At 44.0% G+C, this 27,710-nt stretch overlaps 1 protein-coding gene across 1 annotated transcript in view; it reads left to right on the top strand.

Annotated features, from left to right (window-relative positions):
* LOC115466393 (zinc finger protein 708-like) overlaps window positions 1–27,710 on the top strand; it is a 34,960-nt gene that overhangs the window by 3,420 nt on the left and 3,830 nt on the right. The window contains exons 4-8 of the mRNA XM_030197591.1: window positions 3,284–3,444; window positions 15,911–16,037; window positions 16,946–17,059; window positions 17,210–17,323; window positions 24,455–24,568. Of these exons, the coding sequence (XP_030053451.1) occupies window positions 3,284–3,444; window positions 15,911–16,037; window positions 16,946–17,059; window positions 17,210–17,323; window positions 24,455–24,568 (630 nt within the window). The remainder of the gene's footprint in view (window positions 1–3,283; window positions 3,445–15,910; window positions 16,038–16,945; window positions 17,060–17,209; window positions 17,324–24,454; window positions 24,569–27,710) is intronic.

Below are 27,710 nucleotides of genomic sequence, written 5' to 3'. Positions count from 1 at the left end.
TGGCTTTGAGTCTCCTAAGGGGCTTCCTCCCCCTTTGAAAACATGCCCTTGTCCTTCATCTGTGGCCCATTACCAAGGGAGGGATCTGTTTTTATAGCATGAGCACTGATGCCCAACAATGATGTTGGCTTAGGTAGGGCTCCATTGGATATTTCATGCTAGACTAGGGCATGGTGAAAAGGGTCCCCAACATAATTTTCCATGATGGTTTCACTTCCTTTCTGTACCATTGTAACACATTTTTTATGTTTTTGTTTGTTTTTTTGTGTTATTTTATTTTATACCGTGCTTTGAGTAACTTTAGATTAAGGTGTGTAATAAATTGGAATAAGGAAAATGAAATGTATGCTTCTCTACTCTCAGGCCTGTCTTCACCTCTCCTGACTTCCATGTTCCTGATAATAGCACCAGTATTGGGCCTTGAATAGACTGCAGACACCAAAGAGGTGTGATTAATAGGAGACTGCAGGAGTGTGCTTGTCCCATTATCTGGCCTGAAGCTAGTAGGTGGAGGTTGTCACCCTATCAATTACACTGAGGGGAAGATGCATCAATGAAACGTAAAACAACCGAAAACGTAAAAGTCATTAACGTTTTAGAAAAAACGATGGATGCACTAAAAAAACAAGTTGCACATGTTCGGTGCGGTATTCTAAAGTTGGATGCATGAAAGAATTGTTAAACTGGTGTAATCCCCGCAAGTGGTAGAGGAAACGCATGCGCACAACTGCTAAACCTACGATATCACCGTGGCTGTTGTACGTCTTTTATGGATGGCCTTGCACCCGCCCCGCCCGAGGTCGCCGCTGCTTCCCGCTCCCCCCTGCATTAAAATCGTGACTTTTTTTTAGCCAGCCCCGGCTCCCCCCTCTCTCCCTCCCTTCCTCTCTTTCTGAAAAAACAGCTCCCGGCATCCTCCGCCCCTGTGCCCCGCCCCGCCCAGAGGTCGTCGTCGCCGCCATTTCCCCCCCCCCCCCCGTCTTACCGGGCCTGTGCAGCGCCTCTCACCTCTGTGTGATGGCGCTGCATGGGCAAGAACAGCTGATCACCTCCTCCGTGAGTCTCCGACGTCCCTCCTTCCTCCTGGGCCCGCCCTGCATCTCATTCCAATAGGGTTTCTACACAATTTGCTCATCTGCATTCCGTTTTCGTTTGCTGCTACCATCATCGGAAAATGGCCTTTAATGCGTGCCAAGGTTAAAAAGTTGTTCGTTAAAGGGTTGTTAAAGGGTCGTTAAAGGCATGTTTAGTTTAGTGCTTCTGGCCCTGAGTGTACCAAAATGGCGGCAGCTGCATTGGGGAGAATTAAAACCTCCTTCAGTGGACAGGCTTCAGACTTGTGACGTCACGCTGTCTCCAGTCCATCAAACCTCCTTGTCAGACACCTAGGGCTGTTTCTGCAGGCTTCATACCTCATCAATCCATCCAAATCAAAAAGAAAATGAGACAGGATTCTAGGAATTGTTAGGAAAAGTATGAAAAATAAGACCAGAATATTAGAATGCCTCTATATTGCTCTGTGGTGTGACCTCACCCTGAGTATTATGTTCAATTCTGGTCATCATATCTCAAAAAAGATATAAATATAGCGGAATTAGAAAAGGTTCAAAGAAGAGCGACCCAAACGATAAATGGGATGGAACTCCTTTTGTATGAGGAAAGGCTAAAGAAGTTAGGGCTCTTCAGCTTGGAAAAGAGATGGCTGAGGGTGGTATGATTGACGTCTATAAAATCCTGAGTGATGAGGAAAAGGTAAAAGTAAATCGATTTTCACTCTTTCAAAAAGTATAAAGACCATGGGACATTCAGTTCCGTGACGCTCCACTCCACCCCCGACTACTATGAGAGATGGCTAATAATAATACTTTAAAGACAAATCGAAGGGAATTTGTTTTCACTGAAAGAATAGTTAAGCTCTGGAAGTCATTGCCAGAGGATGTGATAACAGCGGTTAGTGTTTCTGGGTTTAAAAAAAGGTTTGGACATGTTCCTGGAGGAAATGTCCGCAGTCTGATATTGAGGTAGAGAAGTGGAAGCCCCTGCTTACCCTGGGACTGGTAGTAGAGAATTACACAGGGATGAAGTTTGTCCCTGCCCCGTCCCCATGAGCTCTGTCTGATCCTATCCCGCGCAAGCCTGGAACAGTTATGATTTTACATTGACTTTTTTATTAAAGTATAAAAAGAAACAATATTCTGTACATCTGTCATTTTATGTTTATGTCATGTTTATTGAACGTTGTGATAAAAATACAGCATCGGAGACCCAATAGTATACAAAAGCCAACCAATAGAGAAGTAAGCACACTGTTCCATCCTACCCCCCCCCCCCCCCCAATCTCCTGCTGCACTTATATTAAATTGTGAATTCTACTATTAGCCAACTTAGTTACATCAAATAACAAATGTAGGCTCATTTTCAAAGCACTTAGCCTTCCAAAGTTCCATAGAAACCTATGGAACTTTGGAAGGCTAAGTGCTTTGAAAATATGCCTAATGATGGCCTAAGGAAATGCGATGACCCCATTGAGATGATGTGGCCTGCAGCACCTGCTCCCAAAAAGCTTGAACATTTGGAGAAGACCAAAACGTGCCAAGAGTTGCAGGTGTAAGATGACACTTAGGACAGGCGCCTGTGGCACTGATCGTTGCCCAGAGAGCCCAAGCTGGAGACAGATGTAAGCGAAGGGCAAATTGATAGTGTAACTCCCATAGGACTGCATTACACACGCTCTTCTGCACACCCAGGAGCAGTCGTTAAGGTTTTCTCCCAAAATCTCCACTGAGAGCAGTGCTGAGCTCTTCTGTAGAATACTGCAGATACTTATGATGATACACCAAAGGCGCTCGATTCTGAGACCCGATGGTCAATGCCTCATTAAGAGTCACTTGCACATCTTCGCATAAATGCTCCCACTGCAAACTACGAATATAGTGACTGAGCCGGAGATATGCAAAGTAATCAGTGGGTGGCAGGGAAAAAGCTGTCCTCAAATCAGCAAAGTGCTTCAACTTCTCATTGTCCGTTATGACTTGAAAAATGTAGTTAGCTCCAATAGCTTCCATAGAATCGTAATGATTTAGCTGATTTCCAGTTGGTGGTGACTGGGGTATAGGAACCAGGTGAAGAATAGTCTGTGTTGAACAAATCCCGAGGACACAACTTTCTATTATGTTTACGCAGTAGCAGTATTCACTAGCTCTTGAGGAAAGGAGTTGCCCACCACAGTATTGAAATGATCAGGCTCTGGAGTAACTTTTTAAATATCTTTGTCCTATAATAGGCTTCCACAATGTCAAGCCTGACATTTTAATCCGATTTGAGCAAGAGGGATTCAAGACTGAGCCTCCAGGATCTGAGGAAAGAGGAAATCTGACCACCACAGGCACATGTGAGGAACTGCAGGAAGCATGTGATGAAGCTTCGATTAAAGCTAGTGATGAGGTAATACCAGGGTTTGTTTTGTGCCGGTACGCACCGGTACGGCATACTACACCCTTCCTCTCACTCCCCTACTTACTACTACGTCGGACTCAGCAGCGCGAACGGTGCAGGCAGCGATTGAAAGAGGCTGGCAGCGTCGGAGCTTCCCTCTGCGAGTCCTGTCTATGTTGTTTCACCTTCCTGTTTCTGCATAGGCGGAACTCACAGAGGGAAACTCCGACACTGCCAGCCTCTCTCAATCGCTGCCTGCACCGTTCGCACAGCTGAGTCCGACACTGGCAGGCAGTGGAGAAGGAGGATGGGCTGGGAGAAGAAGAATTGCTGGATATGGGAGAGGGGAGGGCAGGGGAGAGAGGAGAATCGCTGGACATCATGGGAGGGGAGGGGAGGGCATGGAAGAGAGATTTGCTGGACATCGATGGGAGGGGAGGGCAGGGATGAGATAAGAGAATTGCTGGACATGGAGGGGAGGGCAGGGAAAAGAGAATTGCTGGATATCGATGGGAGGGCAAGGCAGGGGAGAGAGGAGACTCGCTGGACATCATGGGAGGGGGAGGGCAGGGAAGAGAGAATTGCTGGACATCGATGGGAGGGGAGGGCAGGGAAGAGAGAATTGCTGGACATCGATGGGAGGGGAGGGCAGGGAAGAGAGAATTGCTGAACATCGATGGGAGGGCAGGGATGAGAGAATTGCTGGACATGGAGGGGAGAGAGGAGAATCGGAGGACATCGATGGGAGGGGAGGGCAGGGAAGAGAGAATTGGTGGACATGGATGGGAGGGCAGGGTAGGGGAGAGAGAATTGCTGGACATGGAGGGGAGGGCAGGGAAGAGAGAATTGCTGGACATGGATGGGAGGGGAAAGAGGAGAATCGCTGGACATGGATGGCACGGGAGGACAGGGGGCAGAGAAGAATCGCTGGACATGGATGGCACGGGAGGACAGGGGGCAGAGAAGAATCACTGGACATGGATGAGGAGGAGACATACTGGACATGGATGGGAGGGGCGGTCAGGGAAGAGAGATTCACTGGACATGGAAGGCGAGGGCAGGGGAGAGGAGAATCGTTGGACATGGATGAGAGGGGAGGGAAGGGGAGAGGAGATTTGCTGGACATGGATGTCAGGGGAGGACAGGGGACAGTTGAGAATCGCTGGACATGGGAAGGGAGGGAAGGGGAGAGAGGAAACATGCTGGATATGAATGGAGGGAATGGAAGAGAGGAAGGAGATGCACATGGATGGGAGAGCAGGGGAGAGAGGAGAAATGCTGGAAATGGAGAAGAGAGCAGGAGATAGAGGTGAATTGCTGGACATGGATGGATGGAGGGGTTGGCGGAGAGAGAGGAGAAATGCTGAACTTGGATGGAGGAGAGGTGAGAGAATTATTTCTTTATATGGGAAGGAAGAGAGGAGAAATGCTGGACATGGATGGAGGGGAGGAGAGAGGAGAAGTGGTGGACATGGATGGAGGGAAGGAAAGAAAAAAGAAGATGCACATGGATGGAGATGAGGGAAAGGGAAGAGAGGAAAAAAGCTGCACATGGATGGAGAAAATAGGTCTTTTTCTGCCGTCATCTACTATGTTACAAGGAAGATGCCTGCTCTGGACCAGGGATATTGAGACAATGGGTTTTGTTCTATTTTTCTTATTTTGACTTTTCTCCGATCATTGTCAGTTCTGCCTTTTTTTGCCTTTCATTCATTCTCTTTCTCTTATTCTCCTTCTCCATTATCCAATGTCTGTCTTTTTCCTTCATCTTCTTTCATCATCATCTGCTGTCTCTCGTTGTTTATCTGTTTTTATAATCTTCCTTGTATCTTTCACTTTTTCTGAATGTTTTATATCCACATTGCAATCTGTTTCCTGCTGGTTTTCTTCTGTTTTGACTCAATTTCTTCTTTAAAATATAGTGTTGCCACCCTCCAATTTGATCCACTGTGTTATTGTGATATAATTTGTACCTTGATATTACAGTGTCCCATTGGTTACCTCCTTCCACAGATCTCTGAGATACATCTACCTTTTCGTTTAGTGCAATATACTCTACCTCTCCAATCTTATTTTCAAGCTTCTCGGATTTGTATGAAGACATTTCAAAGTGTGATTTAAGACTGGTAATAGCAAGAAAGCGCACACTCACACATTCTTAAACTCTGTATTTCTATCTCGCACTTACATTCTTTTTCCTCTCCCCAGGGCCGACCCCAGCACTGTCTTACTTTCCTGCTTTAGACAGTTCATATACTGAAGTCTGTTACACAAACATCTAGATGTACTCCTTAGTGGAATGCATGACATAGTGCTATGTTACTGGATCCACTGAGGAACAGTGATCATAACACGATCAAGATTGAGCTAATATCTGGAGTGAAGCTACAAAGGAAATATATTGTAGTAGTATTTAATTTTCAAAAGGGCAACATAGTAAAATGAGGAAAATGGTTAAAAACAAGCTAAAAGGTTCAGCTACAAAGGTTAGGACTTTAAATCAAGCATGGGGTTGTTTAAAAATACCATCTTGGAAGCCCAGAACAGATGCATGCCACTTATTTACGAAGGTGGTTAGAAGGTGAAGTGAGAGTCTTAGAGCCAAAAAATGTCCTTCAGATAATAAAAAAAGGACACAAATGAAAGAAAATAAGAAACATCTTAAGCAGTGGCAAGTTAGATGCAAAGCATTGATAAAGAAGGCTAAAAGAGAATATGAAGAGAAACTTGCTGTAGAGGCAGAAATTCACAGTAACAACTTTTTCAGGTACATCAGAAGCCGAAAGCCTGTGAAGGAATCCGTGGGGCCGTTAGATCATGAGGGAGCAAAAGAGGCACTCAGGGAGGACAAGGCCATAGTGGAGAGACTGAATGAATAATTTGCTTCGAACTTTATGGAAGAAAATGTAAGAGATCTACCTATACTCATAGCAATATGTCTGCCAGTGCTACTGTTATAACATAGCTACTATGTAGCACATCAGTAGTCAAAAAACCTCCCCCATCCTAACATTTTTCATTTTTAATCCTAATTTTTTGATCAATATTTTTTTTTTTTTTTTTTTGATTTTATAGAAGTCTTTATTGAACATTGCAAAAGCAATACAATAATCACTCAATGCACGACTCAATACAATTGTACAGAATCCAACAAGCTTTACATGAGTGTGTAACAGTAATACCTTCCAATCAATGACAATGTTAAAATAAACAGCAATTCTACTCCAAGTTTTTTTAATTTTTTAAACTTATAACTTCCCTTATCCTACTGCCCCTCCCCCCTCCCCCCTCACCTTCCCGAATGCTCTGTCATCATACTGATTAGTCTGAACAATTTTTTAGAAAGGGTTCCCACACCCTTTCCCATGCAGGCAGTGTTTTAGCTCTCTGGGCAGTCAATCTCTCCATTTCACATATGTAGCGCACCTTAGTGTTCCACCTCACCATTGAGGGTACTAAAGGTGACTTCCAGTGTTGTGCTAAATTCAAACGGGCTGCATGCAGAGATCCTCTCAACAGAAGCCACTGATCTGAGGTGAAACCTATTGGTCGCTGCCCAAATAAAAAGGTTAGAGGATGCCACCTCACAGATTTACCTACCCACTTCTGAGTACGTGCTTGTATCCCCTTCCAGTAAGCCTTTGCTTTGGGACAAGACCACCAAATGTGCCCCATTGTCCCCTCTCCCCCACAGTTTCTCCAACATTCCTTAGGCACTTTAGCATACATGTGGTGCAATCGAACCGGGGTCAGATACCATCTATACATTACTTTAATAGCGTTCTCTTGCATATTCACTGCTCGAGCTGATTTCAAAATCTTTTTCTCCAGTGTGACCCAGTCCGCCTCCGGTAATGTGAAATGTAGTTCTTGCTCCCACCTCCTCCTATGTTGTACATATGGTCTGGCAGTAGCCATCAACTGTGCGTATAAAAAGGATATCAGCCCTCGTTCGATCTTAGAGTCTACACATATTTCCTCCAGTGGGTGCGTATCCCGCTTCAGACTACTTTTGTATGCCTGTGCTGTCAAAAAGTGTTGTACTTGTGTGTAAGCATAGTGATCCGTTTCCCTGAGCCCAAAATCGTCCACCAGCTGTACAAAAGGCACTATTTTCTCCTCTTGATGCATCTGTCCCAGCAAATCCAGTCCCTGATCTGCCCATCTCCTGAAGGTGTTGTTTCCTATGCCTGGCTCAAACATTGGGTTTTCTGCTATGGGAGCTAAGCCCGATACCGGTGGTTGACGTTCTATGAACATAAGATCCCAGTAATAGAACGTGGCCTGTACTGTGGGCGGGAACATGTCAACTCTTCCCCTATATTTCTGAGGTAGCCACATTAAATGAGCTAATTTCCGTGATCCCACTAAATCCTGTTCAATGTCAATCCACAATTTATAACTATCTTTCCTAAACCAGTCCACCGCCGCTCTGGTCTGTGCTGCACAATAGTACCAGAACAGATTTGGCACACCCAGCCCCCCCAGCCTTCTACTTTTGTAAAGAAGAGCCCGTGATAACCTTGGTCTTTTCTGATTCCAAATAAAGCGGATCAACCTATCTTGGAGACCAGAAAAAAAGGCTCGGGGTATTTGTAATGGAAGAACCTGAAATAAATATAAAAGACGGGGCAAGATGTTCATCTTAATCGCCGCGATCCTCCCGAACCACGACAATCCCATATTAGCCCATCTGTCTAAGTCTGTTTGCACCTCCCTCTTCAGAGCTGGGTAATTAGCTTCAAAAAGGCCTGATAGGTCATTCGTGATCTTGACTCCTAAGTAACATATTGCATTCTTCTCCCATTTAAATGCAAAAGATGTCCTCAATGTCTCCATCAATCCCCGTGGGACCCCCACAGCCAAGCCCATAGACTTGCTGGCATTCAATTTGTAACCCGAGACCCGTGTATAGTCCCCTATTTCTTTCATTAAGTTAGGCAAGGAGACCAATGGGTTGGTAAGTGACAGCAGCACATCGTCTGCGAATAGCGCAATTTTATACTCCTGCCCTCTTACCTGCACTCCAGTGATATCGTTATTCTCGCGTATAGCTGCTGCCAGAGGTTCCATCGCCAGGGCGAACAGTAATGGAGACAGCGGACACCCCTGTCTAGTTCCACGCCCCAAAGCGAATGTCACTGAATTCCCCCCGTTTACTCGCACACAAGCCCTCGGCAAGGAGTATAAGGCCTGGATCCAGGCTCTAAAATGCTGTCCAATTCCCACTCTATGCAGGACCCTATCTAAATACCCCCAGTGCACCCGGTCAAACGCCTTCTCTGCATCCAGACCGAGTAGCACTGCGGGCCTTGCTTTTTTCTGCGTTGTGTATATAAGGTCTATTGTGCGGCGTATATTATCCATGGCCTGTCTCTTGGCTATGAATCCCACTTGGTCCGGATGGATCAAACTGGGGAGCACCCTCCCCAGACGGTTAGCCAGCACCTTGGCCAGGATTTTGACATCTGTATTCAAGATCGAAATGGGTCTATATGAGGCACATTCAATGTGATCCTTGCCTGGTTTTGGTATTACCGCCACCCATGCTTCCATCATAGACCTGGGGAACGGTGCCCCCTCCCTGACAGCATTGATTATCATCGTCAGGTAAGGCGCTAATTCCGTCACGTATGCCTTAAAGAACTCATTCGTGAAGCCGTCTAATCCCGGCACCTTCCCCCTTGGTAGTGCTTTGACTACTTCTATCACCTCCTTTACCGCCACTGGGTCCTCCAACTCTCTCCTTTGTGTATCAGAGAGAGCCGCTAGGGCCCTAGCCTGTAAGTATCCCTCTATTTCCCCCGTCTGTACTGTGGCATCCTCTCTGTAGAGGTTCTCATAGTATTGGGCAAAGCAGTCCCTTATCTGTGCTGATTTGTGCGTTATGCCCCCCCCTGCATCTCTAATTCTTAGAATATGTCGATCTGCTCTCAGCTGTCTCAATTTGTTAGCTAGCAGGCGTCCAGGTTTGTCAGTGCAAGCGTAGTGAACCTGTTTCATCCTTGCACTCACAAACTTCAAACTATCCTCATGTAGCCCCGCTATTTCCAATCTCACCTCCTGTAATTTTCGATAATCAGCTACTGAACCTGAAATTTTGTACTTATCTTCCAGTGTAGCCAGTCTATCCATGCAACGTACCAGCCTCTGGCGATGTACTTTGGCATTCTGACTGGCACACTTAATGAAATGTCCTCTTGAGACTGCCTTGAATGCATCCCACACGGTACCCAATGTAGGCCCCGAGTCCAGATTGATATCAAAGTACTCTCTAAGTAAGGGGATAAAGCTAGCTACTGTTTCAGGATCCTGCAGCAAGTTGTTGTTAAATGTCCATCTTTTATCTCGCTCCTCCTCCTTCAGGGAAGGAACAGCAAGCCAGACCGGGGCATGGTCCGATATTGTGATATGACCTATCTCAGATTCTTCCCCCCCTTCCGATAACGTTTTATCAAGAAAAATGTAATCCAATCTGGAGTAAGTGTGATGCACTTGGGAAAAAAAAGTAAAGTCTCTCCCTCTAGGGTTCCTCAAGCGCCACCCATCGTACAGCCCCATCCCCTCAACAAGGTCATTTAGTGCTCTAGCAATTCTACAATCTATCTGGGAAGGAGGAGTCGATCTATCCAGGCCAGGCTTCATGGTCGCGTTAAAATCCCCGGCCACTATCAGCTTCCCTCTGGCAAAGGCCTGCAGCTCCTTCTGGAGGTGCCGGAAAAAACGCTCCTGTCTTTCGTTGGGCGCGTATACGCTAACCAGTGTATACTCCTCCTGTTCCAAGCTAATATGTAAAAACAGGAATCTGCCCTCCCTATCTCTTCTAGTGTGTAAGATCTGGACTGTGGTATTTTTGTGGAACATTATGGCTACCCCTCTTTTTTTTACTCCTAGGGCATCTGAAGCACACACCACCTGTGGATAGCATTTAGAGTACAATAGTTTCTCATGCTTTTTTAAAAGGTGTGTTTCTTGTAAAAACACCACTTGTGGTTGCGCGAGACGCAGTTCACGCCAAAGGGCGTGCCGTTTATAAGGAGAATTTAAGCCCTTTATATTATAAGTGAAAAATTTATAGCCCACCATTTAACAATTCTGTTCTATCAGCATGTTCAAAGAAAGGTGTATACCCAACCCCCCCTCCCCAGCCTCCCCTCTGACTTTCTTCCTCCCTCCCTCCCCCCCCCTTTAACATCCACTCACCAGACAATACCCTCTGGCATTGCATGGGTAACCAGAGGAAAGCGGCCGCGAAGGCCAACGCCCCACCCAGTTCCGTCCCCCTCCTTCACACGTGCCCCCCATTCAATTATACAGCATTTGAACACCTCCTCCTCCTCACTACCAGCTCACCTCATATTAAGCAACTTTCATTCTCACGCATTCACTCTTCCGTTCAACCCCAAGTTAAACCTTGTGAACAGTCCACTCTTAATCAAAGTCCTCTTTGTGCTTTCAAGTCTGAAGTCTCGCTGTCTTCTCATTCACCGGGACTCTCTTCCACTTTTGCATGCGTGCTTTTGTTGTCCCCGCCATCTCCGTGGGCACCGTCTCCGACTTTGTCAACCCAGCCTCATGTAGGTTTTTCCAGGCATCTGTCACCTTCCTTGTCCTGCACTGTTGCCCCTTGATCGCAAAGCAGATAGCAAATGGAAAGGCCCATCTGTAAGCGATCTTTTCTTTGTTCAGTACCTCAGTCACTGGTCGCATAGCCCTTCTCTGCATCAGTGTAAACACCGAAAGGTCTTGAAATACTGAGATCCTGGCTTCATTGTATTCCAGGGTTGAAAGCTGCCGGGCTTTTTGCCACAGCATCTCCTTAAATGCATAAGAGGTGAATCTCACAAGTATGTCTCTGGGTCTATTTTCAAGTCTCTGGCCCTGCACTCTGTGTGCTCTGTCCATGGCTGCTGCACTAGGGTCCCAGGCCTCACCCATAATTTTTTCACATAGGTTCCTCACCAGCAGTTGGATATCTTCCATATCTCCGCTTTCGGGGACTCCCCGGAACCTCAAATTGTGTCTTCTTCCTCTGTTCTCAAGGTCATCCATTTTATATTTAAGTTCGTCATATTGTTCTTGCTGCTTTAGTATGCGTGAGTTCATCAAGCTGTGCTGCTCTTCCTGTTCATCGAGCCTTTCCTCTATGGTCTCTACTCTGCCACCCAGCTCCCTAAGGTCCAGGCTTATAGCGTCGACGTGCTCCAATATTTCAACTCGGGAGGCCTTTATTTCCTCTCTAATCGCGTCCAGGCATTTCGCCAAATCCGCTGGGGAATGCTCCCTTCTAGCCGCGGGGCTCGGCGCCACGTGTCTAGCCGGCGCTTCCGAGTCCGCCATGCCAGGTGAAGCTGGGCGCGAGAGGTTCTTCCCGGCTTGTTTCTTCGGCGGTTTTTCGCTTACCCGCTGTGCCGCCGCCGCGGTTTTGCTCATTTTGTGGAGCTCGATTTATACCTCGTCCCCAAATGTGATGCTGGTCTATTTTTTTTTTTGCGATTGGCGCTTTTGGTGCTGCTTAACGTTGGGGGAGTGCGGGAGCTAACAGGCTAGGCAGCCATTCACCTCCGTGACGTCACTTCCTCCCCTCTGATCAATATTTTTTATAAACTTTTTCTTTCAAGCACTTCTTCTTTCAAAACAAGATGCAAAAATCACTTAACTTGAATAAAGACTGCTGTATTTAAACTTTAGCTGGAAAAAGACATGACTTATTCTCTACGCAGCCGGACCTCCGTTCCACTGGATACTGCTTCATCGGGAGTTGCCGTCTTTTGACCTTAGCGCCTTCAAATTTGACTTGTGTCTTCAAATTATATTTGACATCTTTATATTTCAACACCTCGAACTCTGATGTTTCAATCCCTGGATGAAGCAGTGTCCAGTGAAACGGAGGGTCTTCTCAAAGCATAAGCCGTGTCCTTTTCCAGCTAAAGTTTAAATACAGTGGTTTTCATTATCGTTAAACAAGAGAGTACAGGTCTTTGCTCAAGTCAAGTGATTTTTGCATCTCTTTTTGAAAGACACACGTGTTTATAAAAAATATTAATAGAAAAATTTGGATTAAAAATTCTAAATTTTAGAATGGGGAGATTTTTTGTCTAGTGATGTGGTACATAATAGCTATGTTATAATATTAGCACTATTTTTCTGAACTCTTTCCTCCAAATACATTAAGAATATACATTTGGTTGCTAATAGTCAGCAAACATGTTGCTATTGAGTATTTGTACTTTTCAGTCTGAAAGCTAGTTCTTAGAGATCTTCCTATACCAGAAATGATTTTCGAGGGTGATAATGTGGAGGAACTGAAAAATCTTGACGAATCTGGAAGATGTACTGACCCAAAAAGAAAAGAGTAGTGAATCACCTGGACCAGATGGCATGTATCCAAAGGTACTGAAAGAACTAAAACATGAAATTGTTGATCTGCGACCAACGTAACGCCTATGCTTATAAAATGTTCCAGGGATGATCCAGGAAGGTACAGACCGGTAAGCCTGACATCAGTGCTGGGCAAAATAGTGGAAACTAGTATAAATTTATTTATTTGTTACATTTGTACCTCACATTTTCCTACCTTTTTGCAGGCTCAATGTGGCTTACATGGTACCATGAAGGCGATCGCCAGCTCCGGTAGAGAAACAAATACAAAATGATGTTATAGTCGGATAAGGTTCATATGTTACAATCGCATTGGGAATCGCAGAGAAGAAGAGTTATATAGTGTTCATTATGAGCTTTGGTTATGTTGTGTTGCAGGGTTCAGGCACTTAAGTTGGGTCGGTAGGGCATGCCTTTCCGAACAGGTAGGTCTTTAGTAATTTCCGGAAGTTAAGGTGGTTGTACGTTGTTTTCACAGCTTTTGGTAATGCATTCCATAATTGTGTGCTTATATAGGAGAAGCTGAATGCATAAGTTGACTTGTATTTGAGTTCTTTACAGCTTGGGTAGTGGAGATTTAAGTATGTTCATGTTGATCCGACTGTGTTTCTGGTTGGTAGGTCTATGAGGTCGATCATATATGCCAGTGCTTCGCCATAGATAATTTTATGGACCAGGGTGCAGATTTTGAAAGCAATAAGTTCTTTAATTGGGAGCCAATGCAATTTTTCTCAGAGGGGTTTGGCGCTTTCGAATCGCGTTTTTCAGAATATAAGTCTGGCTGCTGTGTTTTGAGCGGTCTGAAGTTTTTTTTATGAGTTGCTCTTTGCATCCCACATAAATTCCATTACAGTAGTCAGCGTGGCTTAGTACCATAGATTGTATCAGGTTGCAAAATGTTTCCCTCAGGAAGAATGGTTTCATGCGTTTGATTTTCCACATTGAGTGGAGCATCTTCTTGGTTGTAGAGTTCACTTGGCTCTCGAGAGTAAGGTTACGGTCAATTGTAACCCTGAGGATTTTCAGGCTATGCGAGATGGGGAGGGTGTAATCTGGGGTGTTTAAATTTGTGGGTTTGTTCATATTGTATTGGGATGAGAGGCTGAGGCAATGTGTTTTTTCTGTGTTGAGTTTTAGTTGGAATGCGTTTGCCCATGAGTTCATGGTATTCAAGCTGAGCTTGATTTCGTTGGTGATTTGTGTCAGGTCATGTTTGAAAGGAATGTATATTGTAACGTCGTCTGCATAGAACACATAGATAAATATGGTTTAATGGGACAGAGTCAAAATGGATTCAGCAAAGGGATGTCTTGCCTCACTCATGTCTGTTTTATCATTCCCACTTTAGTAATTTCCTTATCCCTTATTTGTCCTGTTTGTCTGTCCTGATTAGATTGTAAGCTCTTTTGCTGTGCACATCTAGTAGCATTATAGAAATGATAATTAGAAGTAGTAGCATTTTGCTTCATTTCTTTGAAGGCGTGAATAAACATGTGGATAAAGGTGAACCGGTTGATGTATTGATATTTTCAGAAAGCTTTTGACAAAGTTCCTCATGAGAAACTCCTGAGAAAATTAAAAGTAGTGGGATAGAAATCAATGTCCTTCTGTGGATTAGGAATTGGTTTGTTGGACAGAAAACAGAGGGTATGGTTAAATGACCATTTGTCTCAATGGAGGAGGGTGAATAGTGGAGTTCCGCAGGGATCTGTACTGGGACCGGTGCTATTTAGCATATTTATAAATGATCTGTGAAGAGATTAAATTTGTATTTGACACAAAGCTATTCAAGGTTGTTAAACACATACAGACTGTTAAAATTTGCAGGAAGACCTTAGGAAATGAGAACTGGGCATGCAAATGCCAGATAAAATTTTATGTGGACAAATGCAAAGTGATGCACATTGGGAAGAATAACCCAAATGACAGCTATCTAATGCTAGGGTCCACCTTCAGGGTCAGCACTGAAGAAAAAGATCTAGGTGTCATTGTAGACGATATGCTGAAATTTTGTTCTCAGTGTGTGTTGCAACGGCCAAAAAAGCAAACAGGATGCTAGGAATTATTTGGAGATAAGACCAAGAATATTTTAATGCCTCTGTATCGGTCCATGGTGCGACCTCACCTTCAGTGTTGTATTTAATTCTGGTTTCCGTATCTAAAAAAAAAAAATATATATATATAGTGGAATTAGAAAAGGTTCAAAGAAGAATGATGAAAATAACGGGGGTGGAACCCCTCCCACATGAGGAAAGGCTAAAGAGGTTAGGGCTCTTCAGCTTGGAAAAGAGACGGCTGAGGGGTGGGGGTGGAATATGATTGAGGTCTACAAAATCCTGAGTGGTGTAGAATGAGTAGAAGTGAATCGAAATTTTTAATCTTGCAAAAAGCACAAAGACTAGGGGACACTCAAAGAAATTACATGGAAATACTTTTAAAACAAATAGGAGGAAACACTTTTTCACTCATTGAATAGTTAAGTTCTGGAACTCTTTGCCAGAGGCAATTCTACACCTGGGTATCTCCATTTAGGTGCCCCAAGCACATGCAGTAGGATCCTTAGAGTCTGACTAGGTTCCGTTATCGAACACTGGCTTAACCTAATATGGACACGCCTAACATTTTAAGCAACTCAGTGTTACCAGCCGTAAGTGCAGACACCTAAATGAGACAGAGACATGTAGAAGTCATAGTTCTGTGTAAGTTCCATGCTTAGTCCTGCCCATGTCTTGCCCATGCTCCATCTTTCTTCTAGAACTCATTGTTCATCTAAGCATTGCTGTGGTATCTAAAACTTCCATCAGACAGTGTGTGTTTTCAGTATAATGGACACAACTGTGGAACAGTTTACCCTTGAAGTTGCAGTGTGTGTAGCATTATTTGATTTTTGTTGAAAAAAGAAAGGCTTGGCTGTTTTCTTTCTCTTACTCATTTTATTTTGAATGATTTTCTGTTTCTGTTGTTTCTTTTTATGTAAACTATTAGATATTTTTATTGTAAACCATCTAGAAGTATGTTCATAGGTGGGTGGATATTTAATAAAATGAAACAGATAATGAAACTTTGACATAGGGTGTCCTGTTTGCTGTTCTAGGCATTATTCATATTCAGGGATGTTGCTGCTTATTTCTTGGAAGTGGACTGGGACATTTTGGGAGAAGGGCAGAAGGAGCTGTACAAGAAGGTCATCAAGGAGATACATGACATCCTCATGTCACGAGGTAAATAGCACACAAGCACATTATGGAATCAGTGGTGTAAAAATCACAGGAACTAGATACCATGGGCACCTGAAATTTAGAAACTGGCTTCAGTGAAAGAAAATGTTGCTCTGTGCTGTAAGATAAAATGTAAACCTTAAAGTAGAGGCTTCTCACAAGACCAGAAGACCAGTGAGAGGATTTACATCTCGAATTTCTTCTAAGAACTGTGACTTCTGCATAAGGTCATAACATGTCAACTGTATTGTACAATATGTAGCCCCTCCAAATGGAAACCAGAAGATTTGCACCTGCAATGCCTCTGGCTAGGAAGGCTATGAAGAGAAATCTCTGTACCAGAAAACCTCTATGATATAATTTTAATCAAGTGGCTAGTGCTGGGCAGACTTATACGGTCTGTGCCAGGGCTGGTGGTTGGGCGGCGGGGATAGTGCTGGGCAGACTTATACAGTCTGTGCCAGAGCTGGTGGTGGGAGGCGGGGTTGGTGGTTGGGAGGCGGGGATAGGGCTGGCCAGACTTATACAGTCTGTGCCAGAGCTGGTGGTGGGAGGCGGGGTTGGTGGTTGGGAGGCGGGGATAGGGCTGGCCAGACTTATACGGTCTGTGCCCTGAAGAGGACAGTACAAATAAAAAAAGTAGCACATATGAATTTATCTTCTTGGGCAGACTGGATGGACCGTGCAGGTCTTTTTCTGCCGTCATCTACTATGTTACTATGTAAGTGTTGGGCCACTGCTGCCTCTTCTCTCCAAGCTTTGTCAGACAAATACACACGTCTCAAGATATCTATATATACATCTTCATCCACACAACAAACACTGCTCCATCAGAACACGAAACAAATGGAACCTCCCCAGAGATTCTACAAATGCATTTTAAGAGTAATTTTCCTACTTGTTATTGTCAGGTTATTCAATTGTTAGTCCTGATGTTGTATTCAAGATTAAAAAGGAAGATGAGAAATATTTCACTCAACCATTTGAGTGGGAGGGAAAAGAAAATCCATATGACTCCACTAACGGTAAGTACATTTTTTGAATTTAATGGACTTAGCATTTTTAGATCACAGGAGATTGGACATTAACATCAAACATTTGGACACTTAAAATCAGTTTCCTAATTTAGTATCAGCTCCTTAGTGAATCCTTGTAAATTTGTTTTCTTTTCATAGACCTTCCGGTTGTAGCGTCTGTGTTCTCACTGAGCATTAAACAAGAGGATGATCTCCCCTTCATGGAAAATCCTGAGTCAAAGGTGTCTGAACAGACTCACCCTTCTGTAACAAGTAAGTACAAAACTTCTCCTGACTAATGTCAGCTGAGAGCATTTAGGAATTCAACACTGGTGGGATAAAAGGCCATTGGTTTTTATTGTATCTTATTTTGTATCACATTTTTGAAATTTTTAGAAATTTTCAACATTTTCCTAATCTGAAATTGTAAAAAGGAAACAATACAGCAGCAATGTTGACAGAAAAGAAGATATAAAAAAACTGATATGAATCAAAATGTACCACCATTAGTCCACAAAAGCAGAGAAAGAACAGTCATAAATCATGTATCCTACTGAAAACCTGCATATATGAACCCTTACTAACCAGAAAAAGCTTCCAGTTGAGAGGTTTCAGTAAATGTTTATATTTGACCATTAACATTAAGATGTCATCAGCATAAATGGATAACTTAAATGATTTGTCATATAACTTAACACCTAATATATTTTGATTGGCACCTATGGAAATTGCAAGAGGCTCTAAGGCTAGGTTAAACAATAATGGTGAGAGAGGGCATTAGCAGAAATGAATACTTGGGGAGAAGTATAAAGAAGCTTAATCATATTCAAATAAGTGTCATTAAAGCCAAACCAGTGAAGAACTTTAAAGAGATAAGACCACTCGATACGATCAAATGCTTTCTCAGCATCAAGGGACAAAGCAATCATTGGGTAATCACTAGCAATAGAATGCGCAAGTATATTCCAGAATAACCTAGAATTATCTGATGGTAATCTTCCAATTGTAAAACCATTTTGATGTATTAGCAAACTCAAAGGTTTGCTGTTTCAGCTTGGTTTGCATATATTCAATCTCTATCATTTGCAATTGTGCCAGTGCTCACCTTACTGCTGTAAGCTCCTCCCCCAACTTTTTTGTGGGTTGCCTCTTATGTTGTTTTTCCAATTGCACTAGGCAAGCTCATAACTCCAAGGATTTCTGACCTCTTTCTCTCCGTGCACCCCATTTATTAAAAACTCCTCTAACCACTGCTTTCATAGCATCCCATAAGGATCCATCATTAACCTCACCATTATCATTAAGTTGATAAAATTCCTGTATCGCCCTCCTGATGTCCTCCCTCACTGTTTCATCTCCTCGTTGAGCCTCCATAGGCCCCCCCCCCCCCAGCCCCTTAAACCTAATCCATATAGGAGCGTGATCAGAGACCTGACAAGTCTCTATTTCTGCTGCGTCTATCATATGCCAACTGTTGTGGTGTACCCACAAACTGTCTAACCTCGCATAAGACTGTGCTACATGTGAATAATGGGTGTAATTTCTCTGTGTTCCATGTAATAATCTCCAGCAATCCACTACCTCACATTCCTTCAAAAAGTTCAACAACGCCTTATGACCGGCGCTTCCAACCCCCCTCTTTCCCATGGAATGATCCAAATCCGCGTCTGGGGCAATATTGAAATCCCCCCCCTATGATTACTTGGCCTTTAATAAAACCTTGGATTTCTTCCTTCAGAGAATCAAAAAATTGCTTCTGACCTTCATTAGGTGCATAAATATTAATAAATGTGATCTCCTTACCTTGTAGAAATCCCCTAATCCCCAAACATCGGCCACTCGAGTCCAGAAATTCTTCTTGTATGTTTAGCCCACAGGTGTGCCGCACCATTATAGCTACTCCCCCCAACCCTTCTGGCCTCCCGTCCCTGATGTACCAATACTTCTGTAAAGGGCCGGCGCCACAATAAATGCGCGTCTCTCGGTCTCAGATGTGTCTCTTGCATCATCGTCACATCCCATTGCAACCTATTCAGTTCCTTGAAAACTCGGCCCCACTTCCCCTGATGGTGAAGCCCATTCACGTTCCAGGACCCTACTGTTAGTGTTTCCCCAGATCCCTCCTGCCTCCCCCCGCCTTCCCTCATCTTCACCCCTCCCCTTTTCCCTTTCCTTCCTCCCCTCTCCCACCCCCCCTCTCCTCCCCCCTCCCTTTGCCGATCCCTGGTCCAGAAGATCAGCCATAGTAGGAAAAGTAACGTACGTTTCCAGAGGCTTTGATCATATATATCATTAGACAAACCCCCCTCCCCACACCTCTTATAACTACTACTACTACTACTATTTAGCATTTCTATAGCGCTACAAGGCATACGCAGCGCTGCACAAACACAGGCTATCCCCCCCCTACCCGTGTCTGTTCCTTATCCAACTCTAACCCTCTATTTCCTCCCCCCAAAAACTCTCTTGTCTAACATCAAACTACGCCAGCACAAGTCCTGTGTGAGCTTTCTGAGCCACTCATACAGTCCGGATGTCTTCCCCTCCCAGAAACATCCCATCGTTCTGGCAAACCAGATCTTCCTCTCCAGCTTCAGCAGTTCAGCTTGAAGTCAACACCACTATTAGGTATAACAGCTGCTCTTGACACACTCCAATTTGGGTAGCACAGTTCCACCTGTTAAAGCGATTACTCTCAAAGCAAGCAAATGACTTGCCCCAAACTCCACATCAAGCATGCTAACCAGCTGTCCTTTCGAGTCCAGGTTTGCTCTATTGTCCAGTGTAGCAAAGCTACAACCCATGTGTCCGTAAAATCTCAGCAGCCCCCACTTTAGGAAGCCTGCTTGTCCCTCTTCTTTCCTCGCTCCACCACCACTTGCCACGCTGAATCTCTCCTAGGAGCCGCTTGAGTTCGCGATTCCTGATTCTGCACCGGTACATCTTGACATCCCATGGCCCGCAACGCCGACCACGCCTCCTCCGGCGTTGTAACCTTGCGGGATTTCCCGTCTACTGTAATCCAAACTGCAAAGGGGAACAACCATCTGTATCTGATCTCCTTAGTACGCATAAATCCAGTAACTTCTCTGAATGATCCACGCTTCATCAGCGTTGTGTGTGCCAAATCCTGAAAGACCCCTATTTTGTAATTCTTCCAGGTAATTTCTTTGCTCAACCGGGCCTGTTTCAGGATTAGTTCTTTTATGGGGAAGTCTAGAAAGCAGACAACCATATTCCTCGGGTTGGAATCTCTGCGGGGTCCCTGTGCTCAATGCGCACGTTGAATGCGTATCTCCGGGGGGTGGGTGTCCGACCCCGAGGCCAAAATATGCTGGCATAGTTCTTTTATGACAGTCTCACAGTTGGAAAAAATATCTAGCTCAGGGATACCTTTAAATCTTAAATTGTTCCGCCGAGACCTATTCTCTAGGTCTTCAATTTGCTCCCTGAGCCGGCCCAACTCCTCCTGTTCCTCAGTTGCCTTCCTCCGCATAGAGTCCATCTCTGATTGAAGGGTCACCACCCCCCCTTCTACTTCGCCCACTCGGGACCCCAATTCATGCATCTCCGCTATGATGTCTTTGTTTTGAACATCTAATCGGATCCCCGCGAAGTCAGATTTTAAGTCTTGAAGCAGCCCTGCTACGTCCGATTGCAACATACTTGCAGGTTCCTCGGTTCCTCGCTCCGTACCGTGTGTTCCTGTGGAGCGTGTGCAGTCGCCATCTTGGATCCTCGCAGCTCCGGCCCCACTCTCCCTTCGTTCACTTTTTCGCGACGCTCCGGTGTATATTGGAATTGCTCAAGGGTTTTTTTATTTTGTGGCATAGCCTGGAGGCGTACTCTCTGTCGTTCTTGATCCATCTCTCGCCGTATGAGTAAGTTTGTAGTGCCAACAACTATCAGCCCCAGCGGAGCTCCTCGTTCAGACCGCCACCTTGGATCATGATGTCATTTCCTCCCAGCAATCCGTTTTTTAATCCAGACAAAATTACCCTGCAGATACCGGGTCAGGAGTTAGCTTCCAATGTCACCCCTCCCACAACTCACTTTCTTCCTTAAAGATGTATCATATGCTGCAGGCTAGCAGTTAATTATCACAGCTTGAGCTCAATCCCAATACATAAACTGCTTTTATTCTCCAAGTCTGCCTGTTACAGCTGGGTGCAAAAGACCATGTCAGTCAACCCTCCTCCACACAGTCACTTCATAGCAAAGAAGGAAGACATAGGTCACAATGTAGGAAACTCACAGATCACACAGCTCCTGAGATAGCGAGGAATGCAGCCCTTCACATAAGAGACGCCTGGGCAAACACTGTACTGGGCTCCCGACAGGCAGCTGCAGCTCTCTGTGTCCTCCACGATATTCTCCAAATGTGCTGAAACCTTCACACAAGCCCCCGGTCTCTCCAGGAATCCCTCGTAACACGGATGTCCTGGCTCAGTGTTAGCTCATGCTGCTTCCCGCCTTCTCCTCAAGCAGAGCCTGTCCGACCCCCACAAGGTAGGAGAGAAGGAACGTTCATCTGCGGCTTTCTCTGCTCTCTGTCCCTTCTTCACAGCTCATTTATCCTCATTTGCACAATCTCACACCCTCTTACCCGCCAATCCACACCTAATAGCCTGTCAGTGCCTCGGGAATCGCTGTATACCACATAGCCCCAACGGAGCCTCTTGTTTAAGCCTCCATTTTAGATGGTGACGTCACTTCCTTCCTGTAAAACCATTTTGGTCTGGAAGTATAAGAGAGGGTAAAACCTTTTGCAAGCTAAAATTGTTGCATTTATTTATTTATTGCATTTGTATCCCACATATTTGTAGGCTCAATGTGGCTTACATTGTTCCGTAATGGCGATCTCCATTTCCAGAATGAGAAATACAGAGTTATATTGCATTAAGGTTTCATAGATGACAGAGTAGATTAGGCAATCAAGTATAAAGAATTCATTTTCATGAAGAGAAATAAAATAGTAATGCGTTAAAGTTCAATCGTGACAATGCCCTTTGTTCAGGGGAGAGAGAGGGATGATTAAGGTTATTTAAAAAGGCCAAAGTGAAGGGGTGCCCCCATCGATACTGGAGTTTGAGCTCTCTCAAGTGCCTTTGTAAAAGATCTTAGTTCTTTACGTTTTAGGGTCGCTGCGGCCAGATCTTGGTATATTTCTATTGTATATGAGTCCCATGTAAAACCAGGATTTTGGCGCGCAGTTCTCAGGACCAATTCCTTGAGTTTAAAGCTAGTAAAGCAAGCTATTATGTCCTTAGGTTTGTTGTTTCACATGGAGCCCAGCGGTCTGTGCGCTATTTCTATTTGTATAGTCTCACTCTGCACTTTATCACCATTTACTGAGAGCAGTTCACTAACCAATTTTTGGACCACCTGCTCGCTGTCTTGGTATGCTGGAGTTTCCGGGAGACCCCGGAATCGCAAATTATTGCGGCGGCCTCGATTTTCTAAGTCCTCAATTTTATCAAGTAGGCCTTGCTGCTCGCCGCACGTTGCTTCTACTTGCTGGTGCAGGGTCTCCAGCGTCTCGCTATGCACCTCCACATGCGATTCCATCTCTTCAAGTCTATTGCCCAGCTCTCGGATCTCTCCCCGCAGGTCCGATCCTAGTGTTGCCACCTCAGTGCGGAGGGCCTTTAATATCTCCTGCAGCCATTTTTGTAGATTTGCTGGGAGCTCCTCTTCAGGTCCCTCTAATGTTTGTGGTGTCATCGAGGGCTCCGCCTCGTCCGTGCCCGCCGGTTCTTTAGCTGTGCGGGCCTCCGCCATTTTGTTTCCTCTGAGCAGCGGTCCTCTGGGGAAGGCAAAGCGAGAGAGATCTACTGCCGCTGCTTTTCCGCTCTTCTCTGCCATGGTCCGGAGCGAGCCTGCTGACATCTGCTCGCGATTTTCCCTCTGCTCTCGCGCTGGGCTTATTTTTATCGCTCTTTGATTCTGTGGGGGAGCGGGAGCTCTATCTCTAAGCAGCCATGCTGCTCGATGACATCACTTCCTTCCCTAAGGCTATTTAAAAAGGAATGATAAAGGCAGGGCTTTATTTGAGGGGGTACTGAGTACCGGTACCTTTGTCTGCTAAAATTGACCCATGGTCCCCAAGTTTTAATGGAAGAGCTCAGGCTCTACACACCATTTCTGCCTTGTCATAGATTCTGTGACTAGTTGCAGGGCTCTGACTATTGTGGGGTGGGTCCCTCAGTGATCACCCTACCCCTGAAGGGTGGCCTGGTTTTTGAGTACTGGCACCTTTTTCCCTAGAAAAAATACACTGGATAAAGGGATTCGGAAGGAATTACTTCAGAATTGTAAAGTTGCTGATAATAATCCAAAAATTGCTGAGCAATTTTAGAATCAGTATAATGTGTAACTCCATCAGCATCTGTAATGTGAGAGATCCTAGAGCGATTTATTTTAGTCTTGAGATATTGTGCAAGCATGCGGCCTGCTTTGTTATGCTCTGTATAATAGAAGGACTTTTGCAGAAAAATAGATGACACTGCTTCTTTACTTAAAATTGTATTGAATTTATACTTGACTTTAAGCAGGTTCTAATAGATACTGCAATCTTGCGAATACAAATAAGCAATTTCCAAAGATTTAATGTTCTGCTCAAGATCATCCAGTTCCTACATTTTCTTTTTAGTCATTCCTGCTGTTTAATTGATTATAACTCCATGTATAGTAGCTTTATAAGCATCCCACCAAATATTTATAGGATAATCAGTAAAGTTGTTATTATTAAAACTTGAACTCTCGGCGGCCACTTTAAACAAGTGGCTGCATTGAGAGGATCAGAGGCAGTAGGCAGGAAAGCTTGGGGACCTTTCCTGCCCCGAAGCAAGCCACTAGACCACCAGGGTGATGCGAGGTATGTGTGGAGAGGACAGCCATGTTTTCAAGGTATTTATAAAGATCTTATGAGAAGGTAATTTGGTCGGTGACAAGTTTAATCTAATCGAACCCTGTCCTGGAAACGACCTCTTACTTTGTAACACATAAACACATCATTAATGATGGAAGTTGAAATGGAATGTCATCTAAAGAACCCAAATCTCTGCAAGGCGTATTTAAAGTCACAAAATGGTTTCTATAGGTAGGAGCCATCCCATTTGGTATTTAAAAAACCAACCCATTGAATTTAAATAAAGAAGCCAGTGTAAGGTATACAAAAACGGGGTGACTCAGTTCATTATTGCACAACACTGTGAAATGGAGGGAAAAGAAAACTTGAACAACCCCAGCACCAGTAAGGGAATGTTTTGGAGTTAAAGGGTTTTGCATTTTCAGATCACAGGTCATCAACATCAAAGATGTGGAAAATTGAAATCCATTTTCTAATATACGATTATTAGGGAACGCTGAATACTCCTAGTCGTATTTATTGTCTCATCACAGGCTTTCCAATTGTAACGTCTGTGTTCTCATTGAGCATTAAACAAGAAGAGGAAACCCCGATCATGGATCATGCTGAATCAGAGACATCTGAACAGACTCACCCTCCTTTAACAGGCAAGTATAAAACTTACTTTTTATTTTATTTATTATCCATGTTTATAAAACTGTCTTATGGATTGCACATTAATATTATTCAACAAGTACAGTAGAATAAAGACAAGAAAGAACAGTAATACCAAGAAGATAAAATTTAAGATCAGCAAAATCCATGTAAACAGAATAAAAATAAAAATAAAAACATTTTAAAACTGATTCAACAAAAACAATAAAAACAAATTCAGTACAGGTGAAGGGAGATGAGAATAATCAGATCTTGCCAAAGGACCTTTTACTGAAGTGCAGTCAGATTTTGCACTTAACGTGCCTTTACAGCCAATATTAACCTGTTCTTTATCACACATGAAGACTATTAATAATTAGCGCAGATGCTCTTAACGTCTCCTCCTAAGGATATAGTATGTACCCGTGCACTAGCTGGGACTTTAATAAAATATTCTCCACTTCTGTCCCACAGCTCAAATATTTCTAAATTTTCCTTCCGAAAATCTCAGCCAGTGTAACATGCCTGTGATCTTTTATGCCTCATCATCGGTATTTCAGTTATGATTTTTTATATACCAGACTTTATATGTAGAAATGGTATTTCAGTTATGATTTTTTATATACCAGACTTTATATGTAGAAATGGTATCTCAGTTCTTCTTACATATTTTATTAGAGCTGCTTGTTATAAGTGAGAGTGTGCAGTTTACATCCTTTATCTGCCTATGTTCTGCCCCTAACACAGCGTGCATTTAATGCCACTGTGGGAGCAGTGCACGCAATTTGCACGTTAACTGCTTAACAAACTTTAATAAAGGGTCCCAAAGTCTGTGAAAGCCTAAATAGCCTCAATGTGTCAAAGCTCTATAGGCAGAGAATTGCAGAAAGTGGGGCTGTAAGCTTTCTTCTTAGTCTGCACAAGGGACAGTTCCTTTAAGGAAGGTGACTCTGAAAGAAACACCTGTGAAAAGTGAAGACTTCTTTCTGGTCCATATCTTCAAGTAGATTAACAAAAGTAACGTGGAGCCATTTTCCGCCAAGATTTAAAAAGCAATGATAGGAAGTTAAATTATACTCTGTAGTGATGAGAAACCAGTGTAACGAATATAAAGCCACTGTACAATAAAATCAGATCAAAGACAGTCAATAACATACTGGGCCCAATTTCCACTGACAAAAAGCAGAGTAGCCTAGTGGTTAGTGCAGTGGACTTTGATCCTGGGGAATTCACTCAACCCTCCATTGCCCCTGGTACAAAAGAAGTACCTGAATATATGTAAACCGCTTTGAATGTAGTTGCAAAAACCTCAGAAAGGCAGTATATCAAGTCCCATTTCCCTTTTGCATCAATTTATAGCTGCACAGATAGTAAATGACTTCTTTTGACTACATCAGTAATGAGTGGCCAGGTCTAGCATGTGTTGTTACTCCCCTCTACTCTTCTTCCCTCTCATATCATTTCGTTTTTTTTCCCTTCCCTTACCCCCCCCCCCCCCCCCACTACCTTTCTTTCCGTCCATTCTATGCATCTACCTTCCTTTCTCTTTCTTTATGTCCCCTCGTCACCTCCCTCTAGCCCTGCCCTAGTCTGTTCCATTTACTTTCTAACACTCCTACCACAGTCTTGATCATTCATCCAGTCTCACCTCAGTTTCTCTTTCACACATCTCGAGTTCAGTCGCACAGGTTCATCTCATTTCCAAGCTGATTATGTCATTGGGAGTTGGTGTGAGTGGAATCCGTGGCTGGAGGATAGGTTGGAGGTGTGAACTGTGGATAGAGGAGTGGGAGGGTGTTTACAAATACATTGTTGGGTGTCTCTGTGCATGTACCTGAGACCCCAATGCTCAAAACTCTGGTGCTATATGGAACAGTGCAGGACCAGCACATCAAAACAACCCCCTAATGCTCAATGCTATTAGTATACAGGGAGGATTGTGCCTGGCACGTATGCCAAACAGTTGTGTGTTCAGTCAAACTGAGAAACGTCAGAGGGGGGAGGAGCCATGACTCCTTTACTTACAGCAGAGAACTGTGCGTGATGGATTGTTTTTGCCGGGGCACTCCGGATCAGGGCTGTGCCCAGGCTGCAGGGACACTCCAGATGGATCAAAGCTTTTCTTGGGACCCTCCAGATCAGGGCTGTGTCCAAGTTGCAGGGACTCTTTGGATTTCCTTTTTCGAACAGTGGGAAAAGTTAGAGGCAGAAGTGAAACAGAGTTTTTAGTTGCCTTTTTTTCAGCTGCTCTCTGACATGCCCAAACAGGAGAACCTGAATTGCAGAGCCTGTGTAGACACCCTAACGCCAACTCTGAGCTGGTATAGTAGGGTTTCCAGCAGTAAAGACACCCTTGTTTGCTGCGCTGTTGACAAGAGGTATGGATGTCACACCCTCTTGAAGGTCACTGCTATGGTACTTCCATCTTGTCAAAACTGCTCTGAAGGGATGCTAAGGAATGAGAGACGTGGTCTTACCTGCTCATTTTCATTTCCTCAGTTCCTCCAGAGCAGTTCAGAACCAATCCAGGGTTGTTTGTTCCACGTACACATGATTCTATTACAGAAATTACTGAGTGTATACGAATTGGCAGCAGAAGATGAAACAAAACTGGCCATGAACTGGTTATGTTTTCAGAAAAAATGACACTTGAATTTTCTAGTGTTAGTGTTTTGATTCTAAGCAATATGATGGAAGGGTTGAGGGGCCTATTCATCTAGCATTGTTATGGAGATTCTGACATAAAGGGAATCTGCACAGGGCATTTATAGGCTTATTTTGAGGCTAGTGTTTTCTCAGCCTTCAGCTGCTGGTAAGAGTGCAGAACCAACTCCTCTGAACTGTTCTGGAGCAGCTAAAGGAAAGGAAAGAAAATTAGCAAGGAAGACCATATTTCTCCCTATATAAGATAAGCAAATAGTTTCATATAGTGTGTAGGTAGAATACTGGCGCTTACACACATATTTGGGGATTTCAAAATATTGATGCATGCAATGAGTGTGTAACTGAACAATTAGTTTATAGAATTTCCATTTATATGCTGTAGAAATAGGCTCAGATAGGCACCTGTTTGACCTTCACAGCTAGGCGACTTATAAAATTACCCTCAGTGGATCACACCTAAAACATCGGTGCCAAACCAAATACACCTAGGCG

The sequence above is a fragment of the Microcaecilia unicolor genome, chromosome 3 (genome assembly GCF_901765095.1).
Source record: "Microcaecilia unicolor chromosome 3, aMicUni1.1, whole genome shotgun sequence".
In the NCBI taxonomy this organism is placed as follows: Eukaryota; Metazoa; Chordata; class Amphibia; order Gymnophiona; family Siphonopidae; genus Microcaecilia; species Microcaecilia unicolor.
Note: the sequence above shows the minus strand (reverse complement) of the source record. Positions and strands in the feature narration are given on the sequence as shown.